At 49.1% G+C, this 15877-nt stretch overlaps 1 protein-coding gene across 10 annotated transcripts in view; it reads right to left on the bottom strand.

The window, feature by feature from the left end:
- Positions 1 to 4423: 4423 nt before the first annotated feature.
- The window catches only part of RASAL3 (RAS protein activator like 3), a 126806-nt gene continuing 115352 nt past the window's right edge, over positions 4424 to 15877 (bottom strand). For all 10 annotated transcript variants that reach the window (XM_083419550.1, XM_083419549.1, XM_083419551.1 and 7 more), the window contains 5 exons: positions 12837 to 13137; positions 11418 to 11540; positions 10225 to 10424; positions 8969 to 9044; positions 4424 to 6350 (listed from right to left, as the gene is read on the bottom strand). In XM_083419550.1, the coding sequence (XP_083275676.1) occupies positions 6195 to 6350; positions 8969 to 9044; positions 10225 to 10424; positions 11418 to 11540; positions 12837 to 13137 (856 nt within the window). In that variant the 3' untranslated portion in view covers positions 4424 to 6194. The remainder of the gene's footprint in view (positions 6351 to 8968; positions 9045 to 10224; positions 10425 to 11417; positions 11541 to 12836; positions 13138 to 15877) is intronic.

Raw genomic sequence — 15877 nt, 5'->3', positions numbered from 1 at the left:
TTTTAAAAAAATTGTTATCTTGATTTCTTATTCTTCCTTAAGTTTTGCCATTTCTGCATATTCCATAAGTTTCTGTATCCATTCTTCCTTTGCTGGGACTTCTGCTTCTTTCCAAAGTTTAGTCCTTTCTCAGCAGACTGCAGATCATTCACACCCTCCCAGGTTTTGTTTTTTTGTCACATCAGCGGAGTGTGACAAAACCTTGGGAACTGGCATTTTGATGTCATGACTTCAGAGGCACATTTAGGGCAAAGCGACCGCACTGGGCACCGAGCCGAGTGGGCGGTGCAGGGCATCAGATCTATGATGTAGTGAAATGAGCAGAACAGAAGGGGGGGGTTGCCAAATTTTGGCCTCGCACAGGGCACCGCTGAAAATTGAAATACCGAAGTCCACCTCTGGTGACTCCAACCTTGAACAGAGCTCCTGAAGTAAAACCTCTCTTTCCCCCATTTTTCTTTTCTGAAGGAAGAACAGAACAGAAGCAAAACACTCACAGGTATGGAGGTTCCACTACTGCCTCTTCCTAGAGGCGAGTTTTTGACACATGTGATGGCATACTCAGTAGGTGAAGCTAATGGCACAGCAGTGTGTGTGTGTGTGTACAGAGGGGCTATTGCCCTGGGTGCAAAGTTAGAGAGGAGCCCAGTGGCGTAGCGTGGGGGGTGCAAGGGGGGCCGGCCGCACCAGGCGCAACATCTGGGGGGTAGGGTTAGGGGGCGCAAATCCATGGGTTAGGGGGCGCAAATCTACGGGTTAGGGGGTGCAAATTACTTGCCTTGCCCCGGGTGCTGACAACCCACGCTACGCCACTGGAGGAGCCCCACAAAATTTCAAAAGAGAAATAATCCACTTTGAGGGGTTACAAGCGGTGTAAAAAATTCATGAAATAAATAATAATAATAAAATAAATGGTCGGCACTGTTCCCTCCCCAGTTTCCCTCTCCCTCCCAGGAAGACCCTTCCTCACCCCCATCGCCACCCGGCCTTGACAGGAACCACCGGTTAGGGGGCACAGTATTTGCCTTGTCCCTGAGGTGAACGTTGTGCGTGTCTCTTTTCTTTGAAAGAGTATGTCAAAAGGAAAACTTTTATTTTTGGAAACAGGGCACCTCCTAGTGTCCAGAAGTGCTTTTTGCAACATATAATTTTGGCTGCTTGACTTCGGATGTATGCCTAGCTTAAAACACAGCTAGGTTGTTTCTTTCCCCACCTCCTTTGTTCAGATTAAAGCTGGTTTTCTGGAAAATGCATCAACATTCAGCGTCTCCTAAGAAATCCCGGGATAGATACAGGACTGATACGGATTGCAACTAACATTGTTGTGTGTAAACCATTTCCCAAACCAGGGGTGGGACTGCAGTGAATGTAAACTGCCCTAGAGGCACTGATTTTATCCCTATGGATCTTTTTGGAGGAAAAGCAGACTTTGGGGCCACAAAATGACAATTCAAAGTGTTGGTGCTGACCTTTAAAGCCCTAAACAGTCTTGTATACCTGAAGGTGCGTCTCCACCCCATTGTTCAACCTGGACACTGAGGTCCAGCGCCGAGGGCCTTCTGGCGTTTCCCTCGCTGCGAGAAGTGAGGTTACAGGGAACCAGGCAGAGGGCCTTCTTGGTAGTGGCACCCGCCCTGTGGAACACCCTCCCAGCAGATGTCAAGGAAATAAACAACTATTTTACTTTTAAAAGACAACTGAAGGCGGCCCTGTTTAGGGAAGTTTTTAATGTCTGATGCTGGATTGTTTTTAATATTCTGTTGGAAACCACCCAGAGTGGCTGGGGAAACCCAGCCAGATGGGCGGGCTATAAATAATAGATTATGATTATGACCCCCCCCCCAAACAGTACCTTTACTTTCTCAGTTTTCACTGAGTTTTTGAGCTCCAGTTTCCCCTTCTGCTCCTGTTTCATCGCCATCACCCCCTTCCCACTGCCCTGGCTCTCTTTTTCCCCAGGTGATCCCAGCCAAGCAGGGATTATATGTAGGGAATGTGATGATATCACGGCACTATGTAGCCAATCAGATTTGGCTACGTGACAAGGCGGTTGAAAACAAATGAAACCAATCCTTCGCTGTAATGGTTCTAGGGGTTGCTCGTGCGTAAGTTGCCGCCACTCCTGGCTAGGTTACCTGGTTGAACCCTTTCTGTCTGGACAGCCTCAAGTTTCGTGGCTGCCTCAGTCGCTGGCAGAATCCGTCAGTGGGCCTTTCTTGAACCTTTTCCAGCATAAAAGCTGTTTGACGCCCAGTCTTCTCCTACTCTCCCTGCGCGGAAGTCTTCTGCGCAGGGAGGGTGTGGGCAGCGGAGTACTCTCTCCGCTGGTCTCCGGCGAGGAGTCCTGAAGCCACCTCTCCGATTCCCCCATCTGCCCCCCTTCTCCACTGGTGTTACGCTGATTTCCTTCCCCAGCGGATGGGCTGCCTCTCTTCCTACTGGGACCCTCTCCGGCATCCCTCTGGAGCCTTCTCTCCGCCTCCAGCTCCGATGGCAGTTCCCTGACATTCGCCTTGCTCTAAAATGATGTGGGGCCTCAGCTGATGCCAACTCCTGGGAAATCTTTGGAAGGTTTCTCCAGCCCTGTTGCAAGAGCTCATCCCTACTTCCGTTTGCCCCACAATTTCTTAGGTCCCAGAGGTTTTTCTTTTGTCCCACCACTTTCCCGCCGTTTGCTGCTAAAGCAGAACCAATGTCAATCTCTGAGGAAACCCAACGTACGTTTGTTCTGATTCAACAGCAAAGAGTGGGTTTTCCCAGGGAAAGTGAAATGACAAAAGCAAAACCGCTCAGACCTGTGCCTGGAAATCAAGGGAAATATGTTTCCAGTATGTCAGAGACCAGGCTGAGGAGTACGGCTCTGATGAGGAATGGTGGGAACCTTCCCCCCCCCCCCCCCCGCTTCTGACCAGGTTCCTGGAAGCTGCCCAGGAGCAGTGGAGTAGTATAGATTTAGAACAGTGGTTTGCAGAGGGGCATAATTCTGAAGACAAAAGTTGGGAAGAACTGGGGGGTGAACAGCAAAGTGAAGAAGAACTGGAAGAGAGAGAGCTAACAGACTCTCTCTCACTGGAAAGTGTCCAGCCTATCAGTTCAAGGTCACACAGAGCAGATAAGGTGGCTACATAAAAAGCACAGTGGTTGCAAGATCAGGTTGCAAGGAGCGGAAGTGACTAGGGGTGAAGTGGGTTGTTGTTGTTTAGTCGTTTAGTCATGTCCGACTCTCCATAACCCCCTGGACCAGAGCACGCCAGGCACTCCTGTCTTCCACTGCCTCCCGCAGTTTGGTCAAACTCATGCTTAATTGGAAGCGCCTTCATTCCGAGAATGGATGCTTTGTTCTTTTGCTGTGATCATTAAAAACTCTTTAAATAGTGAGAGACTCTTTTCACTTTGTTCTGCTTATCTACGGCCGGGGGGGGGGGGGTGTAGGAAGCCAAGTCCCCGAAGCCTGACATGGTACAGCAACAAAACTCCATGTTCCCACACAGTGGCGTAGCGTGGGTTGTCAGCACCCGGGGCAAGGCAAGTAATTTGCGCCCCCCCCCCGCTGCACTGTCCCTCCCCCAGATAGTCCCTCTCTCTCTCTCCACACCGCACCGCATGCCTGGCACCCTCCCCTCCACAGTGGGCAGCGACCCAGCGGCTCGGATCGGATTCGCACAGCCAGCACTGCAGTGAGAGAGAGTGAGTGAGCCAGGTAGGGGCAGAGAGCTGCGAGTGCGAGCATGCCCCCCCCAGATGTTGCGCCCGGTGCGGCCGGGCCCCCCTGCACCCCCCACGCTATGCCACTGTTCCCACAGGCCCTCCAGGAATGGTTCTGAGTTGATGGCAGTTCCCAGTGCTTGAGCTCAGGACCTCATCTCTTGAAAGTGAGTCGGCGCATCAGCATCATTGTTTTCATGGCAGGCTGAAAAGACGTTTGGTCCCAAGCACACCAGCACAAATGCTCTCGCCAGGCACATGACCCACTCGGAGTCATACAACAACCTGGTTGCCACATCAAAAGTGGGCTCTGATGTTTTTGAACTCCTCTCTCCATCTGAAAAGAGCCACCAAAATGGGAAAGGACTCCAAGAAAGTAAAATTCCAGTTGATCCCGGCCAATGTCCAGGACTCAGGCCAGCACTGTGCATCCCAGAGGCCCTTGAAGCATTTGCAAAGCTTGGCTGAAGATGTACAAAATTCAGTCAATTTATGCAGATTCCCCAAGGCCCGTTGGAGATTCAGTGTATTGACGGGTTAATGTGACAACACCCCCTCCCAAGAAAATCCAGCTCTCTATGCCTATAAAGAAATAATTTCAGACCTTCTGATGGAAAGGGGGCAGGAGTCCTGATTGCACACACTTTATCCATTTGTACCCCACATCCCCACCCCACAGCCTCGTACCTGCCGAAAAACTGCAATTTCGTAACATATATATCTCAAAACTGACAAACCAGAATTATATTTGCATGGTAAAAGAAAAGTTGAGACATTGCATAGCTCAGTGGCAGATGCTGGATTATACAGGCATGCCGAAACAAGCCTGGCAGAAAGACAAAAACTATTGATGCTCAGCAAAGGAGATGCAGGGGTGAAAGGTATGGAGCCTCTCTCTGTTCGTGGCTTACTTCTCTCACCTGTCTTTGTCTTCCAGGAGAATGACCCTGCCACCTGGCCAGATTCTGACACTGGAAGTGAGCCTGGCTAAGAGAAAATGATGCAGGGAGGCAACTGGTGCGCTCAGAGAGATGCAGTTTCTTCCCCCTTCACTCTTTTATGCTGTGTCCACACTAGGGCATTCATGCGTACATTGGGCTGCTGTTTCTGTGTGTACAATGGCGTATCTTTGTCCACACACAAGTGCTTTCACTTTTATGCCTTTATTGCTTGATGGGCTATACAGTGGACCCTCAGGTTACATGACCTTTGGGTAACGTAACTTTCGGGTTGCGAACGCGGCAAACCCAGAAGTGTATTCTTCCGGGTTTCATCACACATGAATGCACAGAAGCGCTCTATCATGCCGTGCACATGCGCAGAAGCGGTGCCTCTACTTGCAGATTTTTTGGGGTACGTACGGACCCCTGGAACGAATTACATTTGTATCCAGAGGGTCCACTGTATTTGCAAGAAGAAGAAGGTGGTTCGCAACTCGTAGGGTTGCCATATTTCAAAAAGTGAAAATCCGGACACAAAAGTTTGGCCAAGGCCTTTTCAAAGCAATTCACGCCCGGACATTATACTGCTTCTAACTGCAGTATTCTGGCTATGTCTGGGAAATTCCAGACGTATAGCAACCCTAGCAATTTGGGGTCATCCACATTTTACTGGCTACTTTCCCCCGGAGAAAACCAGGGTGGTTAAGTGCTTAACTGGAACAAACGGTAATCGGGTTTTTACAAACAGGACAAGTGGAAAACCTCTTAGACCCGTGCTTTCTAAACATGGGAGAAGTGAAGTGTGAATCCTTTCTATATAGCTAGGGAAAGTCCAGATTTAAACACCCACATCTTTGCTATTGTGATATGAAAATAAGGTAAAGGGTCCAGTCCATTAGGTCCAGTCGTGACCGACTGGGGTTGCGATGCTCATCTTGCTTTATAGGCCAAGGGAGCCGGCGTACAGCTTCCGGGTCTTGTGGCCAGCATGACTTCTGGTGAACCAGAGCAGCACATGGAAACACCGTTTACCTTCCCGCCGGAGCAGTACCTATTTATCTACTTGCACTGGTGTGCTTTCGAACTGCTAGCAGGGACCGAGCAACAGGAGCTCACCCCGTCGTGGGGATTCGAACAGCCGACCTTCTGATCGGCAAGTTCTAGGCTCTGTGCCTCCTGTGTCCCTTGTGATATGAAAATACTGGGGGGCAAATTGGATGGAAGGAGAAATGATTCATCTCAGAAGAGAAGGGAAAGCAGCTGTTGTGGGTGAAAGCTGCAGCCAGAAAGCAGACCAGGGGTTGTGGAATGGATGCCGTCTCAGGCGGGGATGAAAGGGTGGCGATGGCTGCGTAGCGCTGGAAACAAAGCTGAGAGGAAGGCACGGGAGGTTGTAGGAAAGCTCCCTGTGGCTCCAGCTGAAGGATCCACCAGAGCGATGTGCAGGAAGGTCCACCTTGGAAAGACTTCCAGGGCTGTCCTGGGAGAGGAGAGTTTCCACTACGGAGATGCGCCAGCTTTGCATTTTCGGACGCGAAGGGAAGCGGGCTAGGTCTCGTCCCCATTCTCAGCCCTGTCCACCCACACAGGCCCTGAGAGGGGCTTCTGCTGTGCATTGGACTGTTTCCCTGCATATCCCAGCATCTGACCGACGGCACGGAGGAGCTGGTCGTGGTCCCTCTCCATCCCAGACAGGCGGCGCTCCTGCAAAGGGGACATTGGAGAAACAGTTGGCTTGTGTATCTTTCTCGCCCTGATCTGGCCACAGTGATCCACACAACGGTCACCTCCAGGCTTGATTATTGTAACTCGCTCTACGCAGAGATGCCCTTGAAGCTGATCCAGAAACTCCAGCGGGTGCAGAATGCCGCGGCGAGGCTCCTTACGGGGTCCTTGCCGCGGGATCACATTCATCCAGTGCTTTACCAACTGCGCTGGCTCCCGGTGGAGTACAGGGTCAGGTTTAAGGTGCCGGTTTTGACCTTTAAAGCCCTATGCAGCCTAGAACCCATGTACCTATGGGACTGCCTCTCCTGGTGTGCCCCGCGGAGGACCTTAAGGTCCACAAATGACAACATTTTGGAGGTCCCAGGTCACAAGGTGGTTAGATTGGTCTCAACTAGGGCCAGGGCCTTTTCAGTACTGGCCCCGACGTGGTGGAACGCTCTGTCACAAGAGATTAGGGCCCTGCGGGACTTGATATCTTTCCGCAGGGCCTGCATGATAGAGCTGTTCCACCTGGCCTTTGGTTTGGACTCAGTCTGACCCTTATGTTTCCCTCCCCCTATGATTTTGATCTATGGGCTACTGTTAAACTGAGGCTGCATTTTAAATTATATTTTAACATGTATTTTAAATTGGTTTATTTGTTTATTTGTAATTTTACTAGTGTTAGCTGCCCTGAACCCGGCTCTGGCCCGGGAGGGCGAGGTATAAATAAAATTTTGTTATTATTTATTATTATTAAGCCCCAGCACCTCTCACTGTACAAATCAAGCAGTGGGCAAGCAGGGGCCACCAAACCCCCAGTGAATCAATTGTCTAACTTCAGCATATCTATGTGCAGTAAAACAATCAGGTGGGCATTTTGCAGATGGTCCAGCAACTCACATCTTACTGCAATGAAATGGGCATGTCTGCTGAAATATCCCTTTGCAGTGTGCCTCCTAAATGAGATACGGATGCTTCTACTCTTCCTGTGCCTTTTTTTAAAAAAAATAAAAATATTAAAGATTTATTAGTTTACAAAAATACATGCGCTGTCTCTTCTTTCAAGTTGTGTTTTCTCCTGATCAGTTTCATTTGTTGTGAGACATTAGTGTTGAATGCAGTGTTAGGTTAGGAAGAAAAGAGGGGGGAATGGTGAGTGGGGTGGCATTGCTTCTCTTCTTCTGTGGGGTTTTGTGTCAGCACCGCTTGTGTGGGTTCTCTTACTATTCGCTTGTTGTATTTCCTTGGTGGTGAGAGAGGTTGGGGGTGGCCTAGGGTGTGGTTGTCTGTCTTTGGTTGGTGTTATATACTGAAGTTCTCACCCTGGGCCAGCAGGGGGATACTGTAGATAGTTATGCAAATGAAGGATCGAAAGTGACGTTCAGTGATTGGATAGTTTGTATGCAAATGAAGGATTGAAAGTGACGTTCAGTGATTGGATAGTTTTAGAAAGTTGCAACAGTTACGTTGTTCTGGAGCTCTATATAAGCAGGCTGACTGAGCCCTTCAGTTCAGTTCTGTTCTGGCATCTGAATAAAGAAGAGCTGTTTGAAGAATCGCTGTGTCGTCTGATATGTTCACCCACCACTTAACAGTTGGCTGTAGTGAAATTTGTTTTTATGTGAGTGTGGGTGTGTGGGTGTGTGTTTGGATCAGGTTGGCCAGATTGAATCATATACAGTCGACAGATTCTTGTTATTGTCTTGTTGGGCTGTGTATGTGATAAAGGAGAACCATACCGGGGTGAAGGCATCTTCTTCTATTTGTCCCCGCTTCAGTTTCAGCAAACTTGATAAATGCAATTGTAAATTTTTTATACTCTGAAGCATTTCTTCATTTTTTGGATTTTTTACCAATTCTTTTTCTTTTTCTTTTATTTGTTTATTTATTCCCATAATATTATTACCCTTATTTTTCTTAATTCTCCCCATTTGCTGTATTCCGTACCCTCTCATAAACGCTTTACTCGTATCCCAAATTATTTTCCTATCTGTATCTTGGTTCTCATTTAATTCAAAAAATTCTTTCAAGATTTCTTTCGCTTTACTTACTCTTTGTTCATTTCTCCACACCTCATCATTCATTCTCCACCTACCTTCTGTACGTCTTTTGAATTTCATGTAGATTGCTACAGGATTGTGATCTGATATAGATCTATCTATTATTTCCGCTTTATCGAGATTCAACATCAATTTTTTAGATACCCAAATTGCATCAATTCCTCCACCCGATTTATGTGCTTCAGAGCAATGTGTTATATCCTTTACCCTGGGGTTTTTTGTTCTCCAAGCATCATAAAGATTTAAATCTTCAATTAAATTAACCCTGAATTGGATATTTTGGTTAGTTTTTCTAATAAGGCTGTTTTCCCACACTATTTGATACCACTGGTCCATGTTCATTCCTGACACGTCTCTCCAGTGTCTGGCTATAATACCTCTGGCTGCCAACAGTAGGTGGGTTGTGAGCTCTTTATGATGTGAGTGGGCATTATTATCTTGGAAGATGTTTAGTTCCTGAGCCTTTGTTGAGCAATTCCCCTGAGTGGCTTCCCATTTTCTTCTGCCCCTGCCCCTTGATCACCAGGTTGAATGGCTACAGAGAGCCCTTACCAGATTCTTGGTCTTCTCCTCACTAGCTCGAAGCTTCTCGTGATCCTTCTTCCAGCTGGTCTCTACACTAGTCACCCTGCAACAAAAGAGGACCCAGTATAATCTAGCAAACTCAGTCTACGAGACCTGGTTTCAACCTCCTCAGTCCCTACCATAGGTACACGGGCTGGCTTTGGACAAGTCACTGTCTCTCAGCCCAAGGCCTACAAGACCTCACAAGGCTTACAAAGGACATAAGAAAGAGACGCAAAACTCTTCTCACACTAGATACACTAAACCACTGGGGAACATTTTTTACTCCACTTCCTCATTGGACTTGGAACTTCAAAGAACCTTATAAGGAGATGCTAAAATGAAGATTTCCGCCACCTCTTCATTTTGGCAGGGGATTCTAATGCAAAACCCATTCTTTAAACCTTGTTCAAAAGCAGATGAAAAAACCTTCATTTTAGCAGTGGATCTGATGTGGTTTGCATGGAATCCTGCCGACCTGAGCAGGATTTAACTCATCAGCTGACCTTCTTTCAACCAAGTTACTTGGACTGCCAAGATTCAGGGCAGCTGCCCTTGGTCAGCTTGGTTCTGGCTCCAGAAGATGGCCTCTTCGTCTTGCTTCCTAGCAGGGGACTTGGGCCAAGACAGGCTCATGAAGGACAGGACAATAAACTGTTTTTATATGCAACAACAGCAGCAAGAGTATTGTTGGCACACAAATGGAAACAAGAAGAACTACCGACGAAAGAAGAATGGCAGATGAAATTAATGGACTATGCAGAACTGGATAAGATGACAGGAAGGATTTGAAACCTGCAGGACAGAGATTCTCAGAGGACTGGAGTAAATATATGAATTATTTGAAAAGCAATTGTAATCAACAGATTAAGCTAGTAGGTTTGCAAGAAGTTTTGTAAGGAGGACTATGTGAAATACTGTATTGCAGAGAAAACTATGATAAGAATTATTAGTGAAGGAGTATTAAATGTAATACTGAAAATAATGAAATGCAGATTAAGTGATAAAGACTGGAAAATCTTCAGATGCAGTTGATGGAAGTCCAAAACATTGTATAAGATAAGAAAGCATGTTATATGATTTTTGGAAATTATTTGTAAAAATCAATAAAAATGTTTTTTAAAAAGATAGTGCCTCGTGACTGGGCACTCAAATCAGGGAAAGACTCAAAAGCTTCCAGGAGCCAAGGCACCAGAGCTAAGGTGACCATGCAGGCCTTTAGAGGATCTCGTGGGATCCCTCACCTGGTGCTTAGCTGCACAAGGCAGCTCTCGGTCTCCTCCAGCCTCTTGCAGAGAGCCTCTTCCCGCTCCTGAAACTTGGCCTGTTCCTCTAGCAGCATTTGGTTCTGGGTCGTCAGTCTTTCCAGCTGCTCTTCGAAGAGTTGCTGCTTCTCCCTCGCTGTGGTCAGCTCCATCTGTAGCTCTTCCATCTGCTTCCCATACTGTGGGGGTAAACAAGGGTAGTAGTCAGAGCAGCCAGGGGCTTGAAGCAGTGGAACCTCTCTCTCCTGGGTGGCCTTGGACAGGGTCAATGGGGCAGACGCAAGGTCATAGCCATGGCAAGGGGCCCAGAGATAGGAATCCCGCCGCTAGAGCATTGGGCTTATTCGCACCTAACTTTTGCCCCACTCTTTCCAGGCAGAGGTCCGCACTTAAAAGCTCTGTGTCCTAGCATGGTGTTTTTGTTTCGTTTTCTGCCCAGAGTTTCGCCTGTGAAAACCTACTCTTTAGCACTCAATCGTAGCAAAAGTCAATGTGGATTTTCTGGTTGCTCCGATTGAGCTTTAGAGAGTGGGTTTTCACGGAGAAAGCTCTAGGGCAAAAACACACCCACCCTGACAAAGACCTTTTAAGTGCAGACCGTGCCTGGAAAGAACTGGGAAAAGGTAAGTGTGGATAAGCCCTGAGAGATGAGTCCTGGGTTCAAATCCTGCCTGGGCCATTAGCCTGTTAGGAGGCATTCCCAGTCCTCCCCCATCACCTTTTACAGCCTAGGGATGACATTAACATGCCTGCTTCCTAAGTCTAAACATTACAGAAGCACCCGAAGGTCCTGAATCTTCCCGCTATGCCATTCTCTTTCTCAAGTCTGCAAAATGATGGGATGCCAAGCATGAAACAGGGTTATGGTTTTTGTTCTGTGGCGGAAGGGGACTCTACCTTAGGTAGCTAAGTGTACTGGAACAAAAGACTGCCTCCAGGTGACATAATTCATCCCTTTCTAGACATGGCAGTGCACCAGTCTACAGGGTGGAAGCCCCCTTTAAACTAGCCAAACATCATTGCCCAGAACAACATTTTTTTGAGAAATCACAACTAACTCAAGTCAATAGTGGACTGCCGTTCTGGTCCCAGAATGCAAAGTGCTACTAGCGCGTACACTCAGGAGTGGGGGTGTCTGGGTCTGATATTCTGAGTGGAAGCGATTCTCCCACCTGTTCCAGGGGTTGCATGGCATAAAGGCTGCTTTGCTGGGCAGCTGCTTCTTCAGAGTGCCTCAGCCAAGGCACAGTGGGCTTCCGGGGCAGCGAGGCAGATGGGTGGAGCTTCGGATACCCCTAGAACACAATCAACATTATTATTACTATGCAATGATTTTTATTAAGTTTTCTGTTTTACAATTTCAAATAAACATTTTACAAACTTTAAGATATCCAGTGACTTCCCTTCTTCTCTTTCTGTGGTTCATTTTCCCTGGATATTTTACTAGGTAAAGGTAAAGGTAAAGGACACCTGGACAGTTAGGTCCAGTCAAAGGTGACTATGGGGTTGTGGCACTCATCTCATTTTCAGGCTGAGGGAGCCGCCGTTTGTCCACAGACAGCTTTCTTGGCTGTGTGGCCAGCATGACTAAGCCGCTTCTGGCGCAACAGAACACCGGGACAGAAACCAGAGCGTACAAAAACACTGTTTACCTTCCCGCTGCAGCGGTACCTATTTATCTACTTGCACTCTGATGTGCTAGGTTGGCAGGAGCTGGGACAGAGCAATGGGAGCTCACCCCGTCGCAGGGATTCGAACTATTGCAGTGGGATTCCTGGGTAAACAAATTAGGAAAGTGACATGGAAGACATGGGTGCTGTCCTGTGTCAAGAAGAAAGGTCACCCCTGATCACCCAGACCCAGATCACTCTCCAAACATGACTCCTCTAAAGATGACATCCATCTGTCATGGATGCTTTAGCTGAGATTCTTGCATTGCAGGGGGTTGGACTAGATGACTCTGGGGTCCCATCCGACTCTGAGATCCTATGATTCTATGACAGTGGATGACCCCTGTCAGGGAACTGCCATCAGTGCCGGAGGGAGAGAGCAAGATCCAGAGGGATTCCAGAGAGCGTCCCGGGATTGGGAGAGGCAGCCCATCTTCTGGGGAAGAGAATCAGCATAGCACCAGTGGAGAAGGGGGGCAGATGGGGGAAGCGGCGAGGCGGTCCCATGACTCCTTGCCGGGGACCAGCGGGGAGAGTAGAGGTCCTCCGCTGCCTACGCCCTTCTTGCGCAGAAGGCTTTCGCGCAGAGAGAGTAGGAGAAGACTAGGCGTCAAAGAGCTTCTTTGCTGGAAGAAGTTTAAGAAACGCCCACTGACGGATTCTGCCAGCGATTGAGACAGCCACGGGTGAGTGGCTGTCCGGACAGAAAAGGTTCACTCAGGTAACCCGGCCAGGTGTTTGCACCGGCTTATGCACAAGCAACCCCTAGAACCATTACAACCCCCATGATGGTGCCTATTCTGCACTCCCTGTGGGCCTTAAAGATTCTGGTCCTTTACGCCTTTCCAGGGAACCTGTGTTGAGCTGGAGGCAGTTGCGGGCCACCAGTAGTCAGGAGGGCCAGTCTAGAGCCCTGATTACCTGGGATGCTTTGCTGGCGCCATGCGGGTAGGAGGTACAAAGTCGAGGGCTGCTCTCCCTGCTCTCGGCCACGTGCTCGGTGCTCCTCTGCTTCTGGAGACGTCGGGCGGCCTTGTTCTGAGTCGGGACACTCTGGGTGCGCTGCACTTTGGTCCTGGTTCTGACTGGGTGCAAAGGGGCCAGCGGCTCTTCCTTCCCTCGGCCTTTCTGAATGCTGGTCATGGACTGGCTCTTGATCAGAGGACTGTGCTTGCCCAGTTCCCGTGGGGGCACAAAACCCGGCTTCTGGTTTTCCGCCTGTCTGGAACACAAGAAGAGAAGAAGAGTTCTGATTGGATATCCCGCTTTATCACTACCCGAAGGAGTCTCAAAGCGGCTCACACTCTCCTTTCCCTTCCTCCCCCACAACAAACACTCTGTGAGGTGTGTGGGGCTGAGAGACTTCAGAGAAGTGTGCCTGGCCCAAGGTCACCCAGCAGCTGCATGGAAGAGCGGGGAAGTGAACCCTGTTCACCAGATTACGAGTCTACTGCTCTTAACCACTACACCACACTGGCTGGAAGGGTGGGAGTTCAGCGTGACTATAATGCAACAGGCAGCACTTGAACTTGTCAAACCCAGAGCCAGAGAGAGAGAGAGAGAGAGAGAGAGAGAGAGAGAGATGAGCCCTGGCTGTCATTCTTTACTGAACATGTGGTCTAAACACTGAGCCTCTTGGGCTTGCCGATCGGAAGGTTGGTGGTTCAAATCCCTGCGACATGGTGAGCTCCCGTTGCTCTGTCCCTGCTCCTGCCAACCTAGCAGTTTGAAAGCACATCAGTGCAAGTAGATAAATAGGTACCGCTGCAGCGGGAAGGTAAACAGCGTTTCTGTGCGCTCTAGCTTCTGTCACAGTGTCCCGTTGCACCAGAAGCGGTTTAGTCATGCTGGCCACATGACCTGGAAAGCTGTCTGTGGACAAACGCAGGCTCCCTCAGCCTGAAAGCGAGATAAGCGCCACAACCCCATAGACGCCTTTGACTGGACCTAACCATCCAAGGGTTCTTTACCTTTTACCTTTTTTTTTTTTACTGTGTGTGAGTAGAGCTGGGGGGCACATAGCAGGGATGGTCTTATTTCATGTAAAAATAGCAAAACTGAAATATATGCATTTTTATAAAATGGCATAAAACACTCAAGTTTCTTTGATTTTAATCTGATATTTGAACATGCAAAACATGGAGAATCATTTCAGGCAAGGAGGTACGTGGGTGCCAGGAATTGGGGCTGAGCTAAACAAGGGCCTGTGAGGCCTTCTGAAAATTCCAGGAAATCACCTAGTCTCTATCCAAGATGTAGGACCATAATAATAATTATTTATTATTTATACCCGACCCATCTGCCTGGGTTTCCCCAGCCACTCTGGGTAGCTCTCAACAGAATATTCAAAACACGTGTCAGGGGTTCAGGAGAGAAAGGCACAGGAAAGGGAGGAAATAGAGAGCGAGGGGGAGGAGTCCGAAGGAAATGTTAGCGATGACAGCGGTCCGAGGTCTCTGAGTCTTTCCAGCGAATCGGAAGATTCACAGAAAGGGGCTCCCATGGTCAGGGCAAGGGGGGTGCCTAGGGGGACACCCCAGGAAGAAGGGGCCAGAGGGGACTCAGAGAGCAGCAGTTGGAAATCAGGACCAGCGTCCACACCAGAGTGCAGTAGGGGGGAGGAGTCCCAGGCATCGGGATCAGGCGGCGCACTGCCAGCGGGAGGACATGAGTCAGGATTGGCCACGCCTCCATCGGGGAGCGAGGAAACGGTCGAGAGGAAGGTTGAAGGCTGGGCGCGCGCGCCAAGTTCAAATGTACAGGAGGGCGGCACAGTTGGCAGCCCGGATAGGGAGCCAGGTCCCAAAGCCCGCCGAAAAGAGCTGGAGGAGTCAGGGGGGTCAGCATCAGCGTCAGAGGAATCCAGGAAGGAAGGGACCCCGGGGGGTAGCAGGACCCAGAGGAGAAAGGAGAGACGGAAGAGGTGGAGTAAGGCTAGAATCTTAAACTGGTGTACAGGGGGCGGAGATTCAGATGGAGCTTCGCCGATCTAAACCCTAGACGTAGAGCTGGGGCGCTCCGGCTTGAAAATGGAAACTGTACTTCAATAAAGACTTTTGTACATTACTACCGGCTAGCGTTGGTCCTCTGTGAGCTGGGACCTGGAGCCAGCTCTGACAACACGATAAAACACCAAACATTAAAAACTTCCCTAAACAGTGCTGCCTTCAAATGTCTTCTAAAAGTCAGATAGTTGTTTATTTCCTTGATGTTTGAAGGGAGGGCGTTCCACAGCGTGGACGCCACCACCAAGAAGGCCCTCTGTCTGGTTCCCTGTAACCTCACTTCTCACAGTAAGGGAACTGCCAGAAGGCCCTTGGTGCTGGACCTCAGTGTCTAGGCTGAACGATGAGGGTGGAGACACTCCTTCAGGTATACTGGGCCAAGGCCGTTTAGGGCTTTAAAGGTCAGCACCAACACTTTGAATTGTTGTAGGGGATAAATGAGACGTGGATGTGCATCATTTTGCACTTGGTACAGTGGTGGCGCTTACTGCTTTCTGTTCACTACTGCTCATCATCCGGGAACCGACCATCATCACCAACCAACCCCTCACACCCAAACCGAAAGAAAGAAACTCCATGGCAGGAAACAAGCCAATCCCATCTGGGGGAAATGCCTTTCCAGCACCAAATGTGGTGGCCATTTCAACCCTAAAGGTAAAGGTAAAGAGACCCCTGACCATTAGGTCCAGTCGTGGCCGACTCTGCGGTTGCGGCGCTCATCTCGCTTTATTGGCTGAGGGAGCTGGCGTTTGTCCAGAGACAGGTTCTGGGTCATGTGGCCAGCATGACTAAGCCGCTTCTGGCGAACCAGAGCAGCGCACGGAAACACTGTTTACCTTCCTGCCAGAGTGGTACCTATTCATCTACTTGCACTTGACGTGCTTTCGAACTGCTAGGTTGGCAGGTGCTGGGACTGAGCAACGGGAGCTCACCCTGTTGCGGGGATTCAAAGTGCTG

Source organism: Podarcis tiliguerta (assembly GCF_965153285.1).
Source record: "Podarcis tiliguerta genome assembly, chromosome: 17".
NCBI classification, from domain to species: Eukaryota; Metazoa; Chordata; class Lepidosauria; order Squamata; family Lacertidae; genus Podarcis; species Podarcis tiliguerta.
Note: the sequence above shows the minus strand (reverse complement) of the source record. Positions and strands in the feature narration are given on the sequence as shown.